Here is a 19,894-nt window from a genome sequence, read left to right as displayed (position 1 = left end):
TAGAAGAAAAAGGCTCAATCACTATGGTCTCTGATTAAACAACAGTTTCTTAGAAATGACATAAAAAACACAAGCAAAATAAAAACTAGATATACTGGGCTTCATTAAAATTAAAACTTTTTGTGCTTCAAAGAATACTACTAGGCCAGTAAAAAGACACCCCCCTCAATGGAAGAACATATTTGCAAATCATATAAATGATAAGGGGCTTATATTCAGAATACATAATAGGTCTCACAACTCAACAGTAAAGAGACAACCAAATTTTTAAAATGGGGAAAGACACTGTTAATATCAATCTGTTCTAGTTGGCTGAGGTATAGAGAGCCCCTACGGAATTAGGTGAATCCACAAAACTACCCTGGTCCCTTTTCTTTGGGGGTTCCTCTTAATTAATGATGGCTAGGGAGATTAAAAGAAAACTGCCAAACAAAATAAAAGGTCCGATTCAGGCAGTCACCTCATTTATCCCACTACTAATATCATCGCCTAAGCAAAGTCCCCAACTTCCTCCCTTGCACTCACACCCTTCAGACTCTGTTTTGACATATTTTCCCTTTGAGTCACCACTGTTGGTCCTTTCAAAGCTGCTTTCACCCAGATAAATACCTTGAGAGAGGAGAGAGGTGGCAACACGAGACACAAATGATGATCCGCCTCAACAGGGCTGGCCTTGAGTCCATTCCCTTAACAGATTTTGCCTATAAAAAAACTTACTGAGCTTTCCATGGCTTTTTTCACCCAGTTAAAAAAAAAAGTGGGCACAGGATCTGAATAGACATTTCCCCCAAAGAACATACAGAAGTGGCCAATAAGCACAGGAAAAAATCCTCAACATCAGTAACAATCAGGACAATGAAAATCAAACCCACAATGAGATACACTAAAGTGGCTATCAAAATAAAAGACATAATAACAAGTGTTGACAAGGATGTAAAAAAACTGGAACTCTCGTACACTGCTAGTGGGAATGTAAAATGAGCAGTCGCTTTGAAAAACCATAAGCAGTCCTCAAAAGGTTAAACACAGAGTTACCATATGCTCCAGCACTTCTTCTCCTAAGTATATATCCAAGAGAAGTGAAGATATATGTATATGCCCACGTGAAGTGTTTATAGCCACTTTTTTCATAATAGCCAATATTCATTAAAACTGAAGAAAAAAACCCTGAATGTCCATCAAGAGGAAAACAGATAAATTGTGGTATATGCATGCACACAATAAAACATTACACAGCTATAAAAATAAAGGAACAAATGATATATGTAACAACATGAATGACTCTTGCAAATGTTATATTGAGTATAATAAAACTGATCCAAAAGAAAATATATGTTGTAAATATTTGAATTTCCAGAAGAAGGAGAACTAATTGATGGCAATTGAAGTCAGAATAATAGTTCCCTCAGAGTGGGGGTGGGAGGATTGATACTGACATTAGTTGCTTAAGGAAACAAACCTACTGGGGTTTTGGCAATGTTCTACTTTGATATAGGTGGTAGTTGCACAGGTGTGTGTGTGTGTGTGTGTGTGTGTGTGTGTGTGAGTGTGGGTACAGGTGTGGTATTCAGTTGTGTCCTTAAGATTTTAATACTATATGTATCTCACTAAATGTATTTAGTATCTCCATTCTCTTAAATACTGCAGAAAAACTACTCTATGTACAATATTGTACCAAATACCTTCTTAAAAAACATTTTTTTAAAGTACTCTCTACACCTAACATGGGGCTGAAACTCATGACTCTGAAATCAAGAGTCACATGCTCTACCACTGAGCCAGGCAGGCACCCGTGTACCAAATATCTTTAAAATATGTTACATACATGTAAGTAGAGAAAATAAAGATGAGAATAAAAATGTACTCAAATTTTACAGTGGAGAGGTTAAGAGCTTAAGCTTTGGAATCAGAATGACATGTTCAAATCTAAACTTTGTCACTTATTACTTCTAGGGCTTCCCAACCTCCTGTTTCTTCACCAGTAAAATGCAGATAACAATACACCTACATTATAGGACTGATGTGATGACTAAAAGAGATAATACATATAAGATGTTTGATACATAGTATGCACTACAAAACTGTTTTATATCTTATCCCTCCCCCAACACACACATATAATAGGATTATAGTTTTATTTACTGCTTTATAATTTTCTCATGGCTATTTATTTATTTATTTATTTATTTTTGTCTTTTTTCAGATATTGGAGAAACGTGAATTCAACTCCAGAGAGTTTGGAATTTATCCTATGGGTAGTGCAATTATCAGAGTTCTGACCAAGCCAGTGACATAATAAACAACAGTCTGGAGAAGTCTCTGCTGGAAGCAATATGCTTGGTGGACTTGGGGAAGAGGGGTACACTTGCCCAGGTGCTGCAGGACAGCTTGAGGTACAGAGGCCACTGTCACTACTTTAAGCTCCACAACACCCTGGTGAAATCTAGACTTGCAATTATTCCTCTGCTTTTTTAAAAAAAGTGCATTTTCTATTTATTTCATAAAACTATATACGGATATAGAATTCCTTTTTTTCAGATACATTCATTTATTCTTTTCTTCCACAAGTATTCTTTTTTAAAACTGAGGTATAATTGACATGTAACATTATATTAGTCTCAGATATACAACATAATGATTCAATATTTGTATATATTGTGAAATGATCACCACAATAAGTTTATTTAACATCTCATGTTTTTGAAATCTTTTACAACACACAGTCACCAAGGCACTCACAGAGAGGGCATGGTGCTCTATGCCATCATGTAAAGCGTTAAGTTTAGGTCATTTATAAACCGCCAAGTCTTCAACATAGCACTCAAACAAACGCTTTCCTCCTGAACTGCATTAATACCCAGTACACAGTGTAAACACCTAACACCACAGATGCTCCCACTTCTCCCCCAACCTACTGAATTCCTTAATATTACTTTACAATAAATCTGAGAAAACCTGGTAATAAATCTTCAGCATTCAAATACTTCCAGTGTGCTTTGGGAATAGGTTTAATCTTTCTCCAGGGCTTGAAAGACCAAAATTATTCAAGAGGTCTGTGGGGTATATGCATGTGTGTTTAACCCATATCCTAATCTCAAATGTGGTTAAGAACCTAACTTCCAGAGTTGAACTAAAAAATCAATACCAAGCAGTGGAAGAGACAAAACTGTGTCCATAATACTGCCAGGTAACAAATGAAATCTATAAAGGATCTTTCTTTGAAAATAAAATAAAATTAAAAGTTCCAATTCCATCAGTCACAGAATGTAGAAAGTGCAGTGCAATAAAAGTATATATGAGATATACTGACGGGTAAAAATGACAGAAAAACACAGAGTAGACTTTGACATATGTCTAATTACTACTCCGTTTCAGGCTAATGGTAAAAATTAGTCTTCAGATAGTTGATAACATCAGCCTGTCTCTGTTGGGTTAGTACCAAGATCTGTGGCCAAGCAAATACTTCTAATAAAATTGATTTTCCTTTTTGGCAACCAATAGGCCAGTCAATAATAATGTTGTTTAAGAAAGATTGAATCATGAGGGAGATGAACCTTTCCTTCCATTTATTATGTTTGTATTGTCTATATTTGAAAAGAGTTTTCAATAACGAAACCAAAGAAGAAATCACAAAGGGAAAGCTATTCTGAGAGCTAATCTCCAAAAGCCCTGTGACTTGGAAGCATCTAAGTAATCCAAACTAACAAAGCCAAAAGCATTCCCTTAACTGAAGCTAGATTGTGGGAATCAGGATTGTCAATAACAGAGGAAAATCGAGGCTAGGGGCAATATAAAGTAGTCATGTGAATACAAAGACGTCAAGGAAAACATTGGTTGCACATAGTCCTAACTGACTCATCCAAAAAACCTATGTGGACTTTTACTCTGCATTAAAGCTGGTGTTCTGTAAAGAGTATTCCATAAAGCCACATAAAGCAGTTTTTGAATTGTCTTATATTAACCAAACATAATACAAGACAAACAGATGAAAACCTCAGGCTATTCCTAACTTGGGAACATTTCCCTTCCAAACACCCCCTAACAATACAAACCAAGTAAAAGACATGAGCACACCAATACTTTATTGCTTTTGTTTTTTAACTTACTTAACTTAATGGTAGTGGATAAGGGAAGCAAAAGATGAAAAGATGATTTATTTATTTATTGAATATAATTTATTATCAAATGAAAAGATTTAAATGTTCATAAAGAAAAATAAGTAAAAATCACGGGAAAAATTCTCAGTAAGTAGTGAAGAAATTTATCCTACCAGATATTAAAACATATTTTGAAGCTATAACCATTAAAACATCATAACACAAGTATGTAAACAAAAAACAGAGCAATGGAAATCGGAAACAGCCCAGGAATACACAGAGGAAGTGAGAATATGAAAAAAGAAAAAAGGTACTTCAAATCAGTAGAGGAAAGATTATTCAACAAACATTACTGAACAAGGTTAATCATCTACACAAAAATAAAGTTGATACCATCTGGACAAAAATAAAATGTGTATTACATACATGTGACAAATTAATGCTAGATGTATCAAGGAAACCATGGAATGATGAAGGTACGAGAAGGAAACATGGGGATATTTTTAATATTTATATCACAAAGTGCTCATTTTCCTTAACACATAAAAAGTTCCTATAAATTAAGAAGAAAACATCAATCCAGTGGGAAACTGAGCAAAAAATATGAACAGATGTTTCACAGAAAATGAAATACAAGTGGTTCTTGGTTAAAGGATATTAATCCATTAATTAATTCATTGGCCCATTTATATGGTACCAGCTAAATTATGATACATCTCTATAAAGGAATATTATGCACCCGTTAAAAGGAATAAGGCATGGGATGCCTGGGTGGCTCAGTCAGTTAAGTGTGTGACTCTTGATCTCATGTTTCATGCATTGGAGCCCTGCGTTGGGCACCATACTAGCAGCGTGGAGCCTGCCTGGGATTCTTTCTCTCCCTCTCCCCCACTCATGCTCTCTCTCAACATAAATATACTTATCTTATCTTATCTTATCTTATCTTATCTTATCTTATTTTTATTTTATTTTGAGAGAGAGAGAGGGTACAAGTGAGCAAGGGGCAGAGACAGGGAGAGAGAAGCAGGGATCATCCAAAGCAGGGCTCACCCAAAGCAGGGCTCAAGCTCACCAGATGTGGGGCTCAAGCTCACCCGATGTGGGGCTTGAACTCATGAACTCTGAGATGGTAACCTGAGCCAAAGCCCAATGCTTATTAACCAACTGAGCCACCCAGGCACCCCAATAAATAAACATTTAAAGAAAAAAAAAAAGAATAAGGCAACATTATCTATATACCGATATAGAACAATCTCCAAGATAAAGAAAGCAAGTTACAGAATAGCGTGTGTAGCTTGTATCACATTGCTGCTGTACATGCTTTTATATATATATAGCTGCTCATCTGTGTTCTCTCACCTCAAAAATAAATAAAATTAAAAAAAAATTAGTCTTTTGCATTTTTTGACTTTTTTTAAAAAAGTGTATTACTTAAAAATAAAGTTTATTTATTTTGAGAGCGAGAGACGGAGAGAGAGAGAGAGAGAAAAAGAGCATGAGTGAGTGGGGAAGGGCAGAGAGAGAGGGAGAGAGAGAGAGAATCCCAAGCAGGATCTGCACTGGCAGCACGGAGCCTGACACGGGGCTCAATCCCATGAACCATGAGATCAAGACCTGAGCCCAAATCAAGAGTCAGATGCTCAACCAACAGAGCCACCCAGGTGCCCCAGGTATTTTTTTTAATACATACTACCAACTAAAAGAAAAAAAATCAATGAAATATATATATTTCAAGGCAAGATTATGGCATAAGCTATGATTTGACCTATAACTCAAAGCTAGGGAACTGGTCCAAGAACAATATACACATATCTAATGGGGAAAGAGGTATTTCTTCTGCTAAAAAAACAAGGATACCCAAAAAGCTCTGGCAAGTGCTCAGGTCCTTCCTGGTACTCATGTTCTATTTTTCCAACATTTACTTTATAAACCAATATTCCTTTATTCAATAATTACTAAGCATCTACTGTATGTCAGATATTATTTGAGGCACTAGTGATACAACCAAATTGTAGTACCTGTATATGATAGTGTTGAGAATACAGACATGTAATCAACCAATTACAATACAAAGTGATTGCACTGTCATAACTTTTTGATGCGCTTAAGATCAGGGAGTTATAAGGGCGCCTGGGTGGCTCAGTTGGTTGAGCATTCGACTTCAGCTCAGGTCATGATCTCGCAGTTGTCGAGTTCGAGCCCCGCATCAGGCTCTGTGCTGCTGGAGCCTTCTTCGGATTCTGTGTTTCCCTGTCTCTCTGCCCTTCCCCTGCTCGCACACTCTCTCTCCCTCAAAATAAATAAACATTGGGGCGCCTGGGTGGCTCAGTCAGTTGAGCGTCCGACTTCAGCTCAGGTCATGATCTCGCGGTCTGTGAGTTCGAGCCCTGTGTCAAGCTCTGTGCTGACAGCTCAGAGTCTGGAGCCTGCTTTGGATTCTGTGTCTCCCTGTCTCTCTGCCCCTCCCCTGCTCATGCTCTGTCTCTCTCTGTCTCTCAAAAATAAATAAACATTAAAAAAAATTAAAATAAATAAATAAATAAACATTAAAAAATTAAAAAAAAAAAAAAAGAATCTGACTTTGGCTCAGGTCATGATCTCGCTGTTTCTAAGTTGAAGCCCCCATTGGGCTCTGTGCTGACAGCTCAGAGCCTGGAGCCTGCTTCAGATTCTGTGTTTCCCTCTATCTCTCTGCCCATCCCCAGCTTGTGCTGTCTCTGTCTCTGTCTCAAAAATAAATAAACATTAAAAAAAAAATTTTTTTTTAAAAAAAGGAGCTATAAACTATTGGGAATCTCTAACTGGTTAGAGTGAAGGAAGGCTTCCTGGAGGAAGTAATGTGTAAGCTGAGGCCTAGGAAGGAGAATGAAGAAGAAAGAAAACAGCATATAAAAAGACCAGGAGACGCGCAGTATATCAAGTTCTTCAAAGAAGTGGAGCTTGGCATACCAGGGAGGGTTATAAGCAAGCAGCATGCTGAGAAACAGTGGAGATGTAAGATCATGAAGGGCTTTACAGAGTATATTAAATTTAGATTTTATCTTAAAAACAAAAGTAAACAAGAAAATATCTGCAAATTAGCATTTTAGAAAGACTATCCAGAGTAAAAGTTGAAAATATACTGAAGGATATCAAGATTAGAAGGAGAAATAGAGTTCAGAGCTGCTGAAATAATTTAAGAAGCCTGAACTAGTGTACAGGAAGTGTTGAAATAGAGCAGTGGGTAGGTTTGGAGATATACTTAGAAGGTAGAACCTAAAGGACTTGAATGGGTGTGAAAATTGAGAGAAGAATCAAGGATGATTCCTAGAAAACTGGTTGGATGATGGTGCCAATTATGGTGAGGGGTAGCGGCAGTTGTTGAGAGACAGTAGGGTTCATTGTAAGATGATGTGACTTGGAAGTGTCTGAAGGATAGCTAAGAAGAGTTCTATGTTTTTGGATCTACTGACTAAGATCTGAGTTGGTGATAAAGATTTCTTCTATTCTCTATGAAATGAGAGGTAATCTGAGAATGAAAAGGACCATAAGACTTTTCAGGCAAAATTAAAGATGCATACCATGATTTATGATAATATCAGGGTTGTATACTTTTTTTTTCTTCCTAGCTTTGCCCAGAGACTAGGTGTATACGTGCAAAAGGCAGGTAACTGGATTAATCAGAATTAGGCTTTTTCCAGGTGGCTGTAACAGTGGAAATAGAGGGAATGGAGATGAGGCTGAGGATAATAGCATGAGAATGGGAGAAGATGAAATGGGAGAAGGTGGATTAGCAGAGAAACTAAAGATATCTTCTAGGTGAAGTAAGAGATTTAGATGAAATGGAGAGTGTGGTCAGAACTAAAAATTTCAGATTTAACGGAAAGAGCCAGGATGAGTGCATGAGGCCTAGGGAGTTGGACCAAAATGGATATATATGGCAACAAATGTTACATAAAGAAAAGCATTTTATATCTAACACACTAAATTAAAAAGCAAACACCTAGAACAAAACAAGGATACCCACTTCTAACCACACAGTACTAGAAGGCCTGGTCAGATCAACTACGCAAGAAAAATAAAGGAATCCTGAGGTGCCTGGCTGACTCAGTCATTAGAGTGCAAGACTCCTGATTTTGGGGTCGTGAGTTTGAGCTCACGTTGGGTGTAGAGATTACTTAAAAAAAAAAAAAAAAAGAAAAGGAATGTCAACTGTAAAAGAAGAAGTAAAATGATCTCTATTCATAGACAACATGATCTTATATGTAAAAAACCCTAAAGATCCCACAAAAATCTGTAAGAACTAATAAATGAATTCAGCATTATTATAGGATACAAAACAAACATGCAAAAATCAATTGTGTTTCTGAACACTAACAATGAACAATCCAAAAAGGAAATTTAGAAAACAGTTTCATTTACAATAGCATCAAAAAAGAAAAAGAAATTTAGGAATAAACTTTACCAAGGAGGTGAAAGAAATATACACTGAAAGCCACTAAATGCTGCCTAAAGAAATTCGAGACACCAATAGATGGAAAAACATCTCACAGATTGGTAGACTTAACATTAAGATGTCAATACTCCCCAAAGTGATCTACAGATTCAACGTAATCCTTATGACAATCCCAATGACATTTTCTTGCAGAAAAAAAAAAAATCATCCTATCAAGCAACCCAGAATAGCCAAACAGTCTTGAAAAGGAAAAACAAGGGGTACCTGGGTGGCTCAGTCAGTTAAGCATCCAACTCTTGATTTTGGCTCAGGTCACGGTCTCATGGTTCAGTTCATGTTATTAGGCTACGCACTGTTAGCACAGAGCCTGCTTGGGATTCTACCTCTCTTCCCGCCCCTCCCTTGCTCACACATGGGCACGTGTACCCTCTCTCAAAATAAATACACTTAAAAAAAAAAAAAGAAAATACACTTAAAAAGAAAAGTTGGAGGTCTCACACTTCCTGATTTCAAATTTTTCTACAAAGCTACAGTAAATCAAACAAGTATGGTAATGGCATAAAGACAGAAATATAGACCAACAGAATAGAATAGAAAGCCCAAAACCTTACAGATATGATCAAATTACTTTTGACAAGGGTTCCAAGACTATTCAATGGGGAAAAGACATTTCAACAAATGGTGCTGAGAAAACGGACTATCCACATGCAAAAAAAATGAAAGTGGACCCCTATTTTATACCACATACAAAAACTAACTCAAAATGGGTCAAAGACCTAAACATATGGGCTGAAATTAAAAAACTCTTAAAGAAAACATAGGCAAAGAGCTTCAAAACATTGAATTTGGCAATGATTTCTTGGATATGATACCAAAAGCACAGGCAATAAAAGAGAAAGGTGGCCTTCATCAAATTTAAAACTGTTGTCCATCAAAGGACCCTACCAATAGAGTAGAAGACAATTCACAGAATGGGAGAAAGTATTTGCAAATCATTTATCTGACAAGGGACTGACATCCAGAATATATAAATAATTCTTACAGCTTAACAATAAAAACACAAACAACTCAATTTAAAAATGGGCAAAGGACATAAACAAAGTGATATACAAATGGTCAATAATCACATGAAAAGATGTTCAACATCACCAGTCATTAGGGAAGTGCATATCAAAACCACAATGAGATACCACTTCTCACTCATTACGATGCCTATTACCAAAAATACAAAAAATAACAAGTGTTGGTAAAGATGTGAAGAAATTGGGACACTTATGCATGGCTGATACATAGTGGTGCAGCCACTGTGTAAAATGGTATGGTGATTCCTCAAAATATTTTTTAAAAAAAATTTTTTTTTCAACGTTTATTTATTTTTGGGACAGAGAGAGACAGAGCATGAACGGGGGAGGGGCAGAGAGAGAGGGAGACACAGAATCGGAAACAGGCTCCAGGCTCTGAGCCATCAGCCCAGAGCCCGACGCGGGGCTCGAACTCACGGACCGCGAGATCGTGACCTGGCTGAAGTCGGACGCTTAACCGACTGCGCCACCCAGGCGCCCCTCCTCAAAATATTCAATAAGGAAGTACCTCATGACCCGGCAATTCCAATTCTGGGTATATACTCAAGACACACAAGGGTAAGGACTCAAATTTGCTACCTATGTTCATAGCATATTAATCACAATAGTCAAAAGAATAAAGAAACTCAATGTTATAGATGAATATTTAGATAAGCAAAATGTGGTATATATGTATAATGACATGTTATTTAGTTTTAAAAAGAAAGGAAGTTTTGACACATGCTACCAACATGGATGATCCTTGAAAATATTAAGTGAAATAAGTCAGTCACAAAAGGACACATATTATGTAATTCCACTTATATAAGGTACTTAAAATAGTCAAATTCATGAAGGTAGAAAGTAGAATGGTAGTTGCTAGGAGCTGGGGGTATGGGGAGTTAGCTATGAATTCAGAGTTTCAGTTGGGGAAGAAGAAAAGTTCTGGAGATGGATGGTAGTGATGGTTGGACAATGTGGATGTACTTAATGCCACAGAACTGCACACTTAAAAATGGTTAAAATGGTAAATTTTATGTTATGCACATTTAAAACAATAAAAACAAATTAGAAAGAAAACAGGAGGACAAATCTTAATGACCTTATACTTGGCAATGGTTTCCTAAGTATGATACCAAAAGCACAACCAACAAAAAGAAAGAATAGAAAAAAAAAGAAAAAGAAAAAAAACCTGAAAACAAGATTCAAAACCTGTGCACCAAGTGACACTATCAAAAAGTGAACAGATAACCCACAGAAAGAGAGAAGGTATCTGCAAATCATGTATCTGACAGTGGTCTACTATCCAGAATATATAAAACACTCCTACATCTTAACAAAAAGACAAGCAACTCAATTTTAAAAATGGTGAAAGGTTTGAACAGACATTCCTCCAAAGGAAATACAGAAATTGTTAACAAGTATATGAAAAGATACCAACATCATTAGTTGTTAAGGAAATGCAAATCAAAATCAAGCACAATGAGATATCACTTCACTCCACTAGGATGGCTGTTAAAAAAAGAACATAACAAGTACTGGCAAAGCAGTGGAGAAATTAGAACCCCAATGCATTGCTGGTGGGAATGTAAAATGGTGCAATTTCTGTAGAGAACAGTTTGTAGAGGTTCCTCAAAAACATCAAATTACCATACAACTCTGAAATTCTACTCTTAGGTACAGAATCAAAAGAACTGAAAACAAGCGTTCAAACAAAAACACACGCATTAATTGTTCATATCAATTGTTCATGCCAAAAAATGGAAATGATCCAACTTTTCATCAACTGATGATGAGATAAACAAAATGTGGTATTATCCATATGATGGTATAATATTTAGCCATAAAAAATGAAGTACTGTCACATGCTACATGGATAAACCTCGAAAACATTATGCTAAGTGAAAAAAGCCAGACACAAAGGCTACATATTTTATGATTCCATTTACATGAAATATCCAGAATAGGCAAATCCATTGAAACAGAAAGATTAGCTATTGGCAAGATCTGTGAAGAGGGGGAAATAGGGAGTGATTGTTTAATAAGTACAAGGTTTCCTTTTGGGGTGATGAAAATGTGAAACAAGAAAGTAGTGACGGTCACACAACACTGTTAAGTGTATGAATGCTAATAAATTGTACACTTTAAAGTGGTTAATATGGTGAATTTTATGTTGTGTGAGTTTTAACTCTATTTTTTAAAAAACTCCCTCATCATCACTCTTACCTGGCAGTTAATATCAGCTCTATATTGTAGCAAGACTGTGACTAGTTCTTTATGTCCTCGATCACACGCCCAATGGAGTAGAGTTCTGCCCTAAAAACACAAAAATTGAGATAAATGAATTTCTTAATCCAGTTATGAGGCCATGTAAAATACTTTTTTCTTGGTTGAGAATTGTATTTTTATTTATCTTACTTGAGTAATGTTACACACAATGTTACATTAGTTTCAGGTGTACACCATAGTGATTCAACTTCTCTATATGTTATGCTATGCTCACCACAAGCATAGCTACCATCTGTCACCATGCAATGTTATTACAAGATCACTGACTATATTCCCTATGCTGTGCCTTTAATTCCTGTGATTTACTGATTCCATAACTAAAAGTCTGTATCTCCCACTCCCCTTCACCCATTTTTGCTATAACCCCACCCTCTTCCTTCTGAGAGCCATCAGTTTGTTCTCTATATTTATAGGTCTGAGTCTGCTTTTTGTTTATTCATTTGTTTTTAGATTCCACATGAGTGAAATCGTATGATATTTGTCTTTATTAGTCTGATCTATTTCACTTAGCATAATACCCTCTAGGTCCATCCATATTGTCTTGCCAAATGGCAAGATCTCATCCTTTTTTATAAGAGCTTAATTCCTCTGTGTGTGTGTGTGTGTGTGTGTGTGTGTGTGTGTGTGTGTACATATAGATATACCACACCTTCTTTATCCATTCATCCATGGACACTTAGGATGCTTCCATATCTTCGCTATTGTACATAATTCTGCAATAAACATAGGGGTACATATGTCTTTTCAAAGTAGTGTTTTCATTTTCTTTGAGTAAATACCCAGTAGAGAAATGACTGGATAATACAGTATTTCTATTTTTAAGTTTCTGAGCCTCCATACTGTTTTTCACAGTAGCGGCATCAATTTATATTCCACCAACAACGCAGGGGGGTTCCTTTTCCTCCACATCCTCAACAGCACTTATTTTTTGTTTTTTATTTTAGCCACTCTGTCAGGTGTAAGGTGATATCTCATTGCAGTTTTAATTTGATTTTCCCTAATGATTACTAATGTTGACCATCTTTTCATGTGTCTATTGGCCATCTATATGTCTTTGGGAAAATGTTTATTCAGGTCCTCTGCTCACTTTTTAATTGGGTTGTTTATTTTTTTTTAGTGTTCAGGCATATGAGTTCTTTATATATTTTGGATATTAACCCCTCATTGGATATATCACTTGGAAATATCTTTTCCCATTCAGTAGGTTGCCTTTTTGTTTTGTTTTGCTATGCATAGCTTTTTATTTTGCTATAGTCCCAATAGTTTATCTTTGCTTTTGTTTCCCTTGTCTTAGGAGACTTATCTAGAAAAATGTTGCTATGGTTGATGTCAGTGAAATTACTGCCTGTGTTCTCTTCTAGGATTTTTAAGATTTCAGGTCTTACATTTAGGTCTTTAATCAATTTTGAGCTTAATTTTGTGGATGGTGTAAGAAAATGGTATAGTTTCATTCTTTCATATGTAGCTGTCTACTCTTCTCAGCACCATTTACTGAAGAGACTATCTTTGCCCTATTGTATATTTTTGTCTTTATCATAGATTGACCATAAGAGCATGGGTTTATATTTGAGCTGTTTCATTGATCTATGTGTCTATTTTGTACCAATACCATACTGTTTTGAATACTACAGCTATGTAGTATATCTTGAAATCTAAAATTATGATACCTACAGCTTTTACTTTCTCACAATTGCTTTGGTTATTTGGGCTCTTGTGTGGTTCCATCCAAATTTTAGGATTATTTGTTCTCATTCTGTGAATAATATTGTTGGTATTTTGATAAGGATTGCACTGAATCTGTAGATTGCTTTGGGTTGTATGAACATTTTAACAATATTGATTCTTCCAATCCATGAGCAGAAGATAGCTTTCCATTTGTTTGTGTTGTCTTCAATTTCTTTCATTAATGTTTTATAGTTTTTAGAGTACAGGTCTTTTATCTCCTTAGTTAAGTTTATTCCTAGGTATTTTATTATTTTTGGTGTAATTGTAAATGAAATTATTTCTTAATTTCTCTGTTACTTTGTTATTAGTATACAGAAATGCTATTGATTTCTGGAGATTAATTTTATATCTTGTAACTTCACTGAATTCATTTATCAGTTCTAATGGTTTTTATGGTGGAAACTTTAGGGTTTTCTATGCAGAGTATCATCTCATCTGCAAATAGTGACAGTTTAACTTCTTCCTTACCAATATGGATGCCTTTTATTTTTTTTTTCTTGTCTGATTACCATGGCTAGGATTTCTAGTACTATGTTGAATAAAGTGGTGAGAGTGGATATCCTTGTCTTGTTCCTGATCTTAGAGGAAAACTCTGTTTTTCACCACTGAGTATCATGTTAGCTGTCAGTTTTTCATACATGCTTTTTCTTATGTTGAGGTACTTTCTCCCTAAACCCACTTTGCTGAGTTTCTGTCATGAACAGATGTTAAATTTTGTCAAATGCTTTTTCTGCATCTATTAAGATGATATGATTTCATCCTTCATTTTGTTGATGTGGTGTATCATGTTGATTAATTTATGAATCCTGAACCATCCTTGCATCCCCAAAATAAATCCCACTTGATCGTGGTGAATGATCCTTTTAATGTATTATGAATGTGGTTGCTAATATTTTGCTGAGGATTTTTGCACCTGTGTTCATCATGAAGCTTGAACCATAGTTTTCTTTTTTGTTGGCATCTTTGTCTAATTTTGGTGTCAGGATAGCACTGGCCTCGTAGAATGTATTTTAAAGTTTTCTTTCCCCTTCTATTTTTTGGAATAGTTTAAGGACAATAAGAATTAACTCTTTAAATGTTTGATAGAATTCGCCTATGGATCTATCTGGTCCTGCACTTTATTTTTTTCATAGTTTTTGATCACCAATTTACTAGAGTTTCAGATTTTCTATTTCTTCCTGATTTAATTTTGGAAGAGTGTATGTCTATAGAAATTTATCCACTTTCTCTAGGTTGGCCAATTTGTTGGCATATAATTTTTCATAGCAGTCTCTTAAAATCATTTGTATTTTTGTAGTGTCAATTGTCACTTCTCTTTTATTTCTCACTTTATTTATTTGGGTCTTTTTATTTATTAATTTTTCTTAAGGAGTCTGGATAAGTGTTTATCAATTTTATTTATCTTTTCAAAGAACCTCCTCCTGGTTTCATTGTGTTTTTCTTATTTTCTTTTCTTTTTTTTTAGTCTTTAGGTCATCAGGTCATTTCTTTCTGCTCTGCTCTTTATTATTTCCTTTCTTCTATTCACTTTAGGCTTTGTTCTTCTTTTTCTAGTTCTTTTAGGTGTATGGTTAGATTGTTTATTTGAGCTTTTTCTTGTTTCTTGAGGCAGGCCTTTATTGCTATGTATGTCCTTCTCAGAACTGCTTTTCCTGCATCCAAAAGATTTTGGACCTTTGTGTTTTCATTTTCATTTGTCTCCATGTATTTTTTTTTTCTTGATTTCGTTGACACTTTGGCTGTTTAGTATTATGTTGTTTAGACTCCACGTGTTTGTGTTTTTTCCAGTTTTTTTCTTGTAACTGATGTCTAGTTTCATACTATTGTTGATGAGAAAAACGCATGGTGTGACTGCAATGTTCTTAAGTTAATTGAGACTTGTTTTGTGGCTTAACACAGGATCTGTTCTGGAGAATATCCCATGTGCACTTGAAAAAATGTACATTCTGTTGTTTTTGGATGGAATGTTCTGTATACATCTATTATAGCCATCTGGTATACTGTGTCATTCAAATATACTGCTTCTTTATTGATTTTCTGCCTAAAACTATCCATTGATGTAAGGGGGGTGTTAAATTTCCTACTATTACTGTATTACCATCAATTTCTCTCTTCATGCCCATTAGCATTTGCTTTATGTATTTAGGTGCTCCAATGTTAGGTGCATAGATATTTACAATTCTTATATCTTCTTATTGGATTGATCCCTTTATCATTATGTAATGATGCTCTTCTATGTTCCATTAGTCTTTGTTTTAAAATCTATTTTGTCTGATAGAAGTATTGCTATCCCAGCTTGCTTTTTGCTTCCATTTGAATGGTAAATGTTTTCCCATCTTTTCACTTTCAGTCTGTATGCATCTTTAGATCAGAGGTGAGTTTCTTATAGGCAGCATATAGATGGGTCTTTTTTTTTTATTTCTTTTAATGTTTGTTTATTTTTGAAAAAGAGAGAGACAGAGCACGAGCAGGGGAGGGGCAGAAAGAGAGACATACACACAGAATCCGAAGCAGGCTCTAGGTTCTGAGCTGTCAGCACAGAGCCTGACATGGGGCTTGAACTCACAAACTGTGAGATTATGACCTGAGCTGAAGTCAGACGCTTCAAGGACTGAGCCACCCAGGCGCACCAGATGGGCCTTGTTTTTTATCCATCTTGTCACCCTGTGTCTTTCAAATGGAGCATTTAGGCCATTAAAGTAATTATTGATAGGTATGTACTAAAAGATACAATGTCTTAAGAAAGACAAAGTAATATGTAAAACTGTAGGTTGATTATCCTAAGCATGCTTGATATAAAATGTTCTATGGAAAGAAGGTAGACTTTTCTAAATTAATTGGAACTCCTAAGTTGTACTCTGGAATCCATTATGCACTAGCCCAATGACTTACTTCAGCCTGATCCATTTCCTCACCTACGGAGTGAAGAAAACGATACTACTAAAACAGTAACACCAATAGTATTTGTTGAATGAATGAGCTATAAGATAATGCCTTATTAATTTTAAAGTAGTTTACACATGTAAAGAATAGTTTTCTTGAATTATTATGGTTACTTCTTCTGGTGAAAGAAACCTTGTGGATAAAATATGAATACTTAAATGTAGGTAGAAATCATAATCAGTATACCTAAATTTACCCAAATATATTCCTTAAAATGCAAGAAAATTTAACCAGTTTGAAACTAAGCATTGCTCATTAATATCCCAAATTTCGCTCTGAAATATCTAAAAAAACACTAACACAGTCTGCTAGTGCCTATCTTCAAATGTTGCACTTGCAAAACAGAATAGATGATAAACTGTTAGGAGACCAAGTACTAAATATGAAACACTAGTTTTAATCATTGTCTACCTAAGACTCACAGTCACTATCAACAGGTTAATTCTATTCTCCACGGTCAGAAAATCTTGATTTAGTTAACTAAAGAAGCTCACTTGGTCTAAAGAATAAAAAAACTCCTAGAAGCTAAGGGCTTTTCTGAAGAAATGAGTGATGCATAGTTTAACACTATTCTTTGAGGGTGGTAGTGATGTCATTTTTAAAGAATGGAATGTTTTTCTACATTAAGTAGAAATCTCTATGTCATTTTAGAAAAGATTTAAGAAGATGTAAGTTGGGACAAAGATGGTTTTAAAAGTAAAAACCACCTTTCAAGAAAGCTTTTCTAAACCCACTTTTTACTCTTTGTCTTTCAGACTCTGTTCAAGCACCTAGTAGTTCAACTAATTAAACCAGGTCTATTCTTGAAACAAACAAACAAAACAAAGCCAACTTCTTCCCTACAAATTATCCTTCTTTTTTTCTTTCATTTACTCAATTTGTTTATATTTACTTGTGAATATGTTTTCCTATAGGCTTACACAAAATCCAAAGAAGCAGGAAAGAAGAAAATTTTTAAATGTGGGCAAATTAGTCACAATTTGTTATAGTAAGCTATTTTGTTCAGAGCCCAGTAAGAATTCTGTTTAATGAAGACAGTTCTAAAAACTAAGTAAAAAATGTATCGTTGAGTAAAGAGTCTCATATGTTAAAATTTCTGTAGCTCTTAATGTGTAGTGACCTGCTGTTATTAAGGCACGAATTCCAAAACCCTTAATATGGACAATCAGATATCCTGATAAGACTCGGGAAAAATACCAATGTATAAAGTATTCTATAGTTCTATTTAACTGCTTCATAGCTTTTACATTAAAAGAATCAGATAGAATTTCAAAGTCTCCATCTTCAACCTAATTTTAAGTGTACATTTTATGGCTATGAAGTTAAACTATTAATAAGAATTACTGCATAGTGAAAATGATGTGTGATATACTTACACAGAACACCTACCAAAATACCTAACAGTGAAGTAAGAAAACATAGTATTAATAAATCTAGTACTTTTACCTCAAACTGTACAGATAATTTCTACTTCTTAACCAAGTTCCTGATTTCTCCTTAGGTTTAACCCGATAGGGTTATACCGACTAATGCTAAAATATAAATCTTTAGCTGTTGCAATGGGAAAGCAGACAAGCAACACATTTTACTGTTAATGGGAGATATATTTTAAATTTCCCATATGTGGTGCCAAAAACTTACTTTAAGAGAAACACCTATGACTGGACCTCAGTAGTGATTTTCACTTTAGATATATTTTCCAGAACGGTAGCACGAGTATAGCAATGTTTTAAGAGGATGATGTGCTCTCAGACATTTACACTATGCTTTTTAATACGTTTTTTGACCTGTGATGTAATTAATTTTTGTAACACATTATTTTAATGGTACACTAATTAACCTTGAATTAGAATGAATTCCCTGACAATGACTTTCTGTAGAAGTGCTGAAAATATCTTACATTAAGACCACCTAATGATTAATATCTTTATGCACTATTAAGAAGCTCAAAACAAGAGCAAGATTAAACATACTTGTAAATAAGCAAAGATAAATCAGGCTTTGGAATTTTTGCTTTCAAAATGTTCTATACTTAAAAGAACAAAGACCAGCACAACCAGGTGTCTGAATGCAATAACTCTTTACTTCAAATTATAAAGTTCCCTTAAACATGCTCTAATTTGAGATTATTAATTCAAGTAATAACATAAGCAGTAATTTGCAGAGATGCCAACCTCAAAACCATTCAGGACAAAATCACGAAGTAAACACCTGTGGTTTCTTTTCTTTCTCTTTGTTAACCACAAACACATCTGGACCAACACAATGCAATTATTAAATTATTTTAGATACAGGATTTACATCTCTCCTCCAAAAGAAAAACCATGAATTAGGAGCACATTAAAGCTGTAGTTGCTTACAGACTATCCAAATTCATAAAGTAGTTTGTGCATTTTTTATATAATTGCTTTATCTTCTATAAATGATAAAATCTCCTACACATTTTCAAATTAAATATATTTTTACTGCTACCACAAAAGGTGACAATCTTTGTTTCTAGTTTTAACAACTCTCTTAAAAAATATCTTACAAGTATTTAGGAGATTAGAGGGAAAGCCATTATTAAAAGGAATCTGTGGCCATAAGAAGACTTACAAGCACTATTTGGAGAGCTCTGGATAAATTCTGGAATTCAAATACAGTTAACACACAGGGGGTAAAAAAGAAAAGAGTTCTCATCTGTTAACCACGGGTGCAGATACTGTCCTACCTCAGACAGATGAATGACTTAAGTGCTTGGAAAGTGCAGGGTGGCAGCTAACCTATTAAGTGGTATTACTTTCATACCTTCTCAAAAATACAGAGCAGGTCTTAATATTTTAAATGCTTCTTTGATATCCTTAGTTACTTGCCCTTATAAACTGTAGGATTTTTTAACACTAGATTTTCTCCTGATGTACAAATTAAACAAAAAGAGAATGCATTATAAAATGAGTCTTGATGTTCTTATAGTATTTTGTGAACAGACACAAAACATACACCATACAAAAACAAAAACCTGGCAAAATGGGTATGTTTAAATTTCTAAGAGTTGTCACTTGCCATTCTGTGCAAATGAAATATGGTAAACAAATCGACTTGAATTTCTCTCTGCAAAAGAACTGTATTTAAATTGACAATTGTAGTAGAGGCTGACATCAGCTACCAATAACCTTCCATGTCTCTATCTCCTCTATCCTATCCTTATCTTCCACCTTTTGCTACTGCTGTAGCAGCTGGCTACAGTGACAATCCTCACCTGCAAGCACCAGAAACCACACAATGTCACAATCCCTCTCAATAATGAATCGACAATGTTGTTTCAAAAACTTAAATACAGGGGCTCCTGGGCAGCTCAGTCGGTT

At 35.0% G+C, this 19,894-nt stretch overlaps 1 protein-coding gene across 4 annotated transcripts in view; it reads right to left on the bottom strand.

Moving 5' to 3' along the window:
- Nucleotides 1-19,894, bottom strand: part of ACBD6 (acyl-CoA binding domain containing 6) — a 202,739-nt gene that overhangs the window by 84,723 nt on the left and 98,122 nt on the right. For all 4 annotated transcript variants that reach the window (XM_047840187.1, XM_047840188.1, XM_047840189.1 and 1 more), the window contains exon 6: nucleotides 11,820-11,909. In XM_047840187.1, coding sequence (XP_047696143.1) covers nucleotides 11,820-11,909 — 90 coding nt within the window. The remainder of the gene's footprint in view (nucleotides 1-11,819; nucleotides 11,910-19,894) is intronic.

The sequence above is a fragment of the Prionailurus viverrinus genome, chromosome F1, assembly GCF_022837055.1.
Source record: "Prionailurus viverrinus isolate Anna chromosome F1, UM_Priviv_1.0, whole genome shotgun sequence".
Lineage (NCBI taxonomy): Eukaryota > Metazoa > Chordata > Mammalia > Carnivora > Felidae > Prionailurus > Prionailurus viverrinus.
Note: the sequence above shows the minus strand (reverse complement) of the source record. Positions and strands in the feature narration are given on the sequence as shown.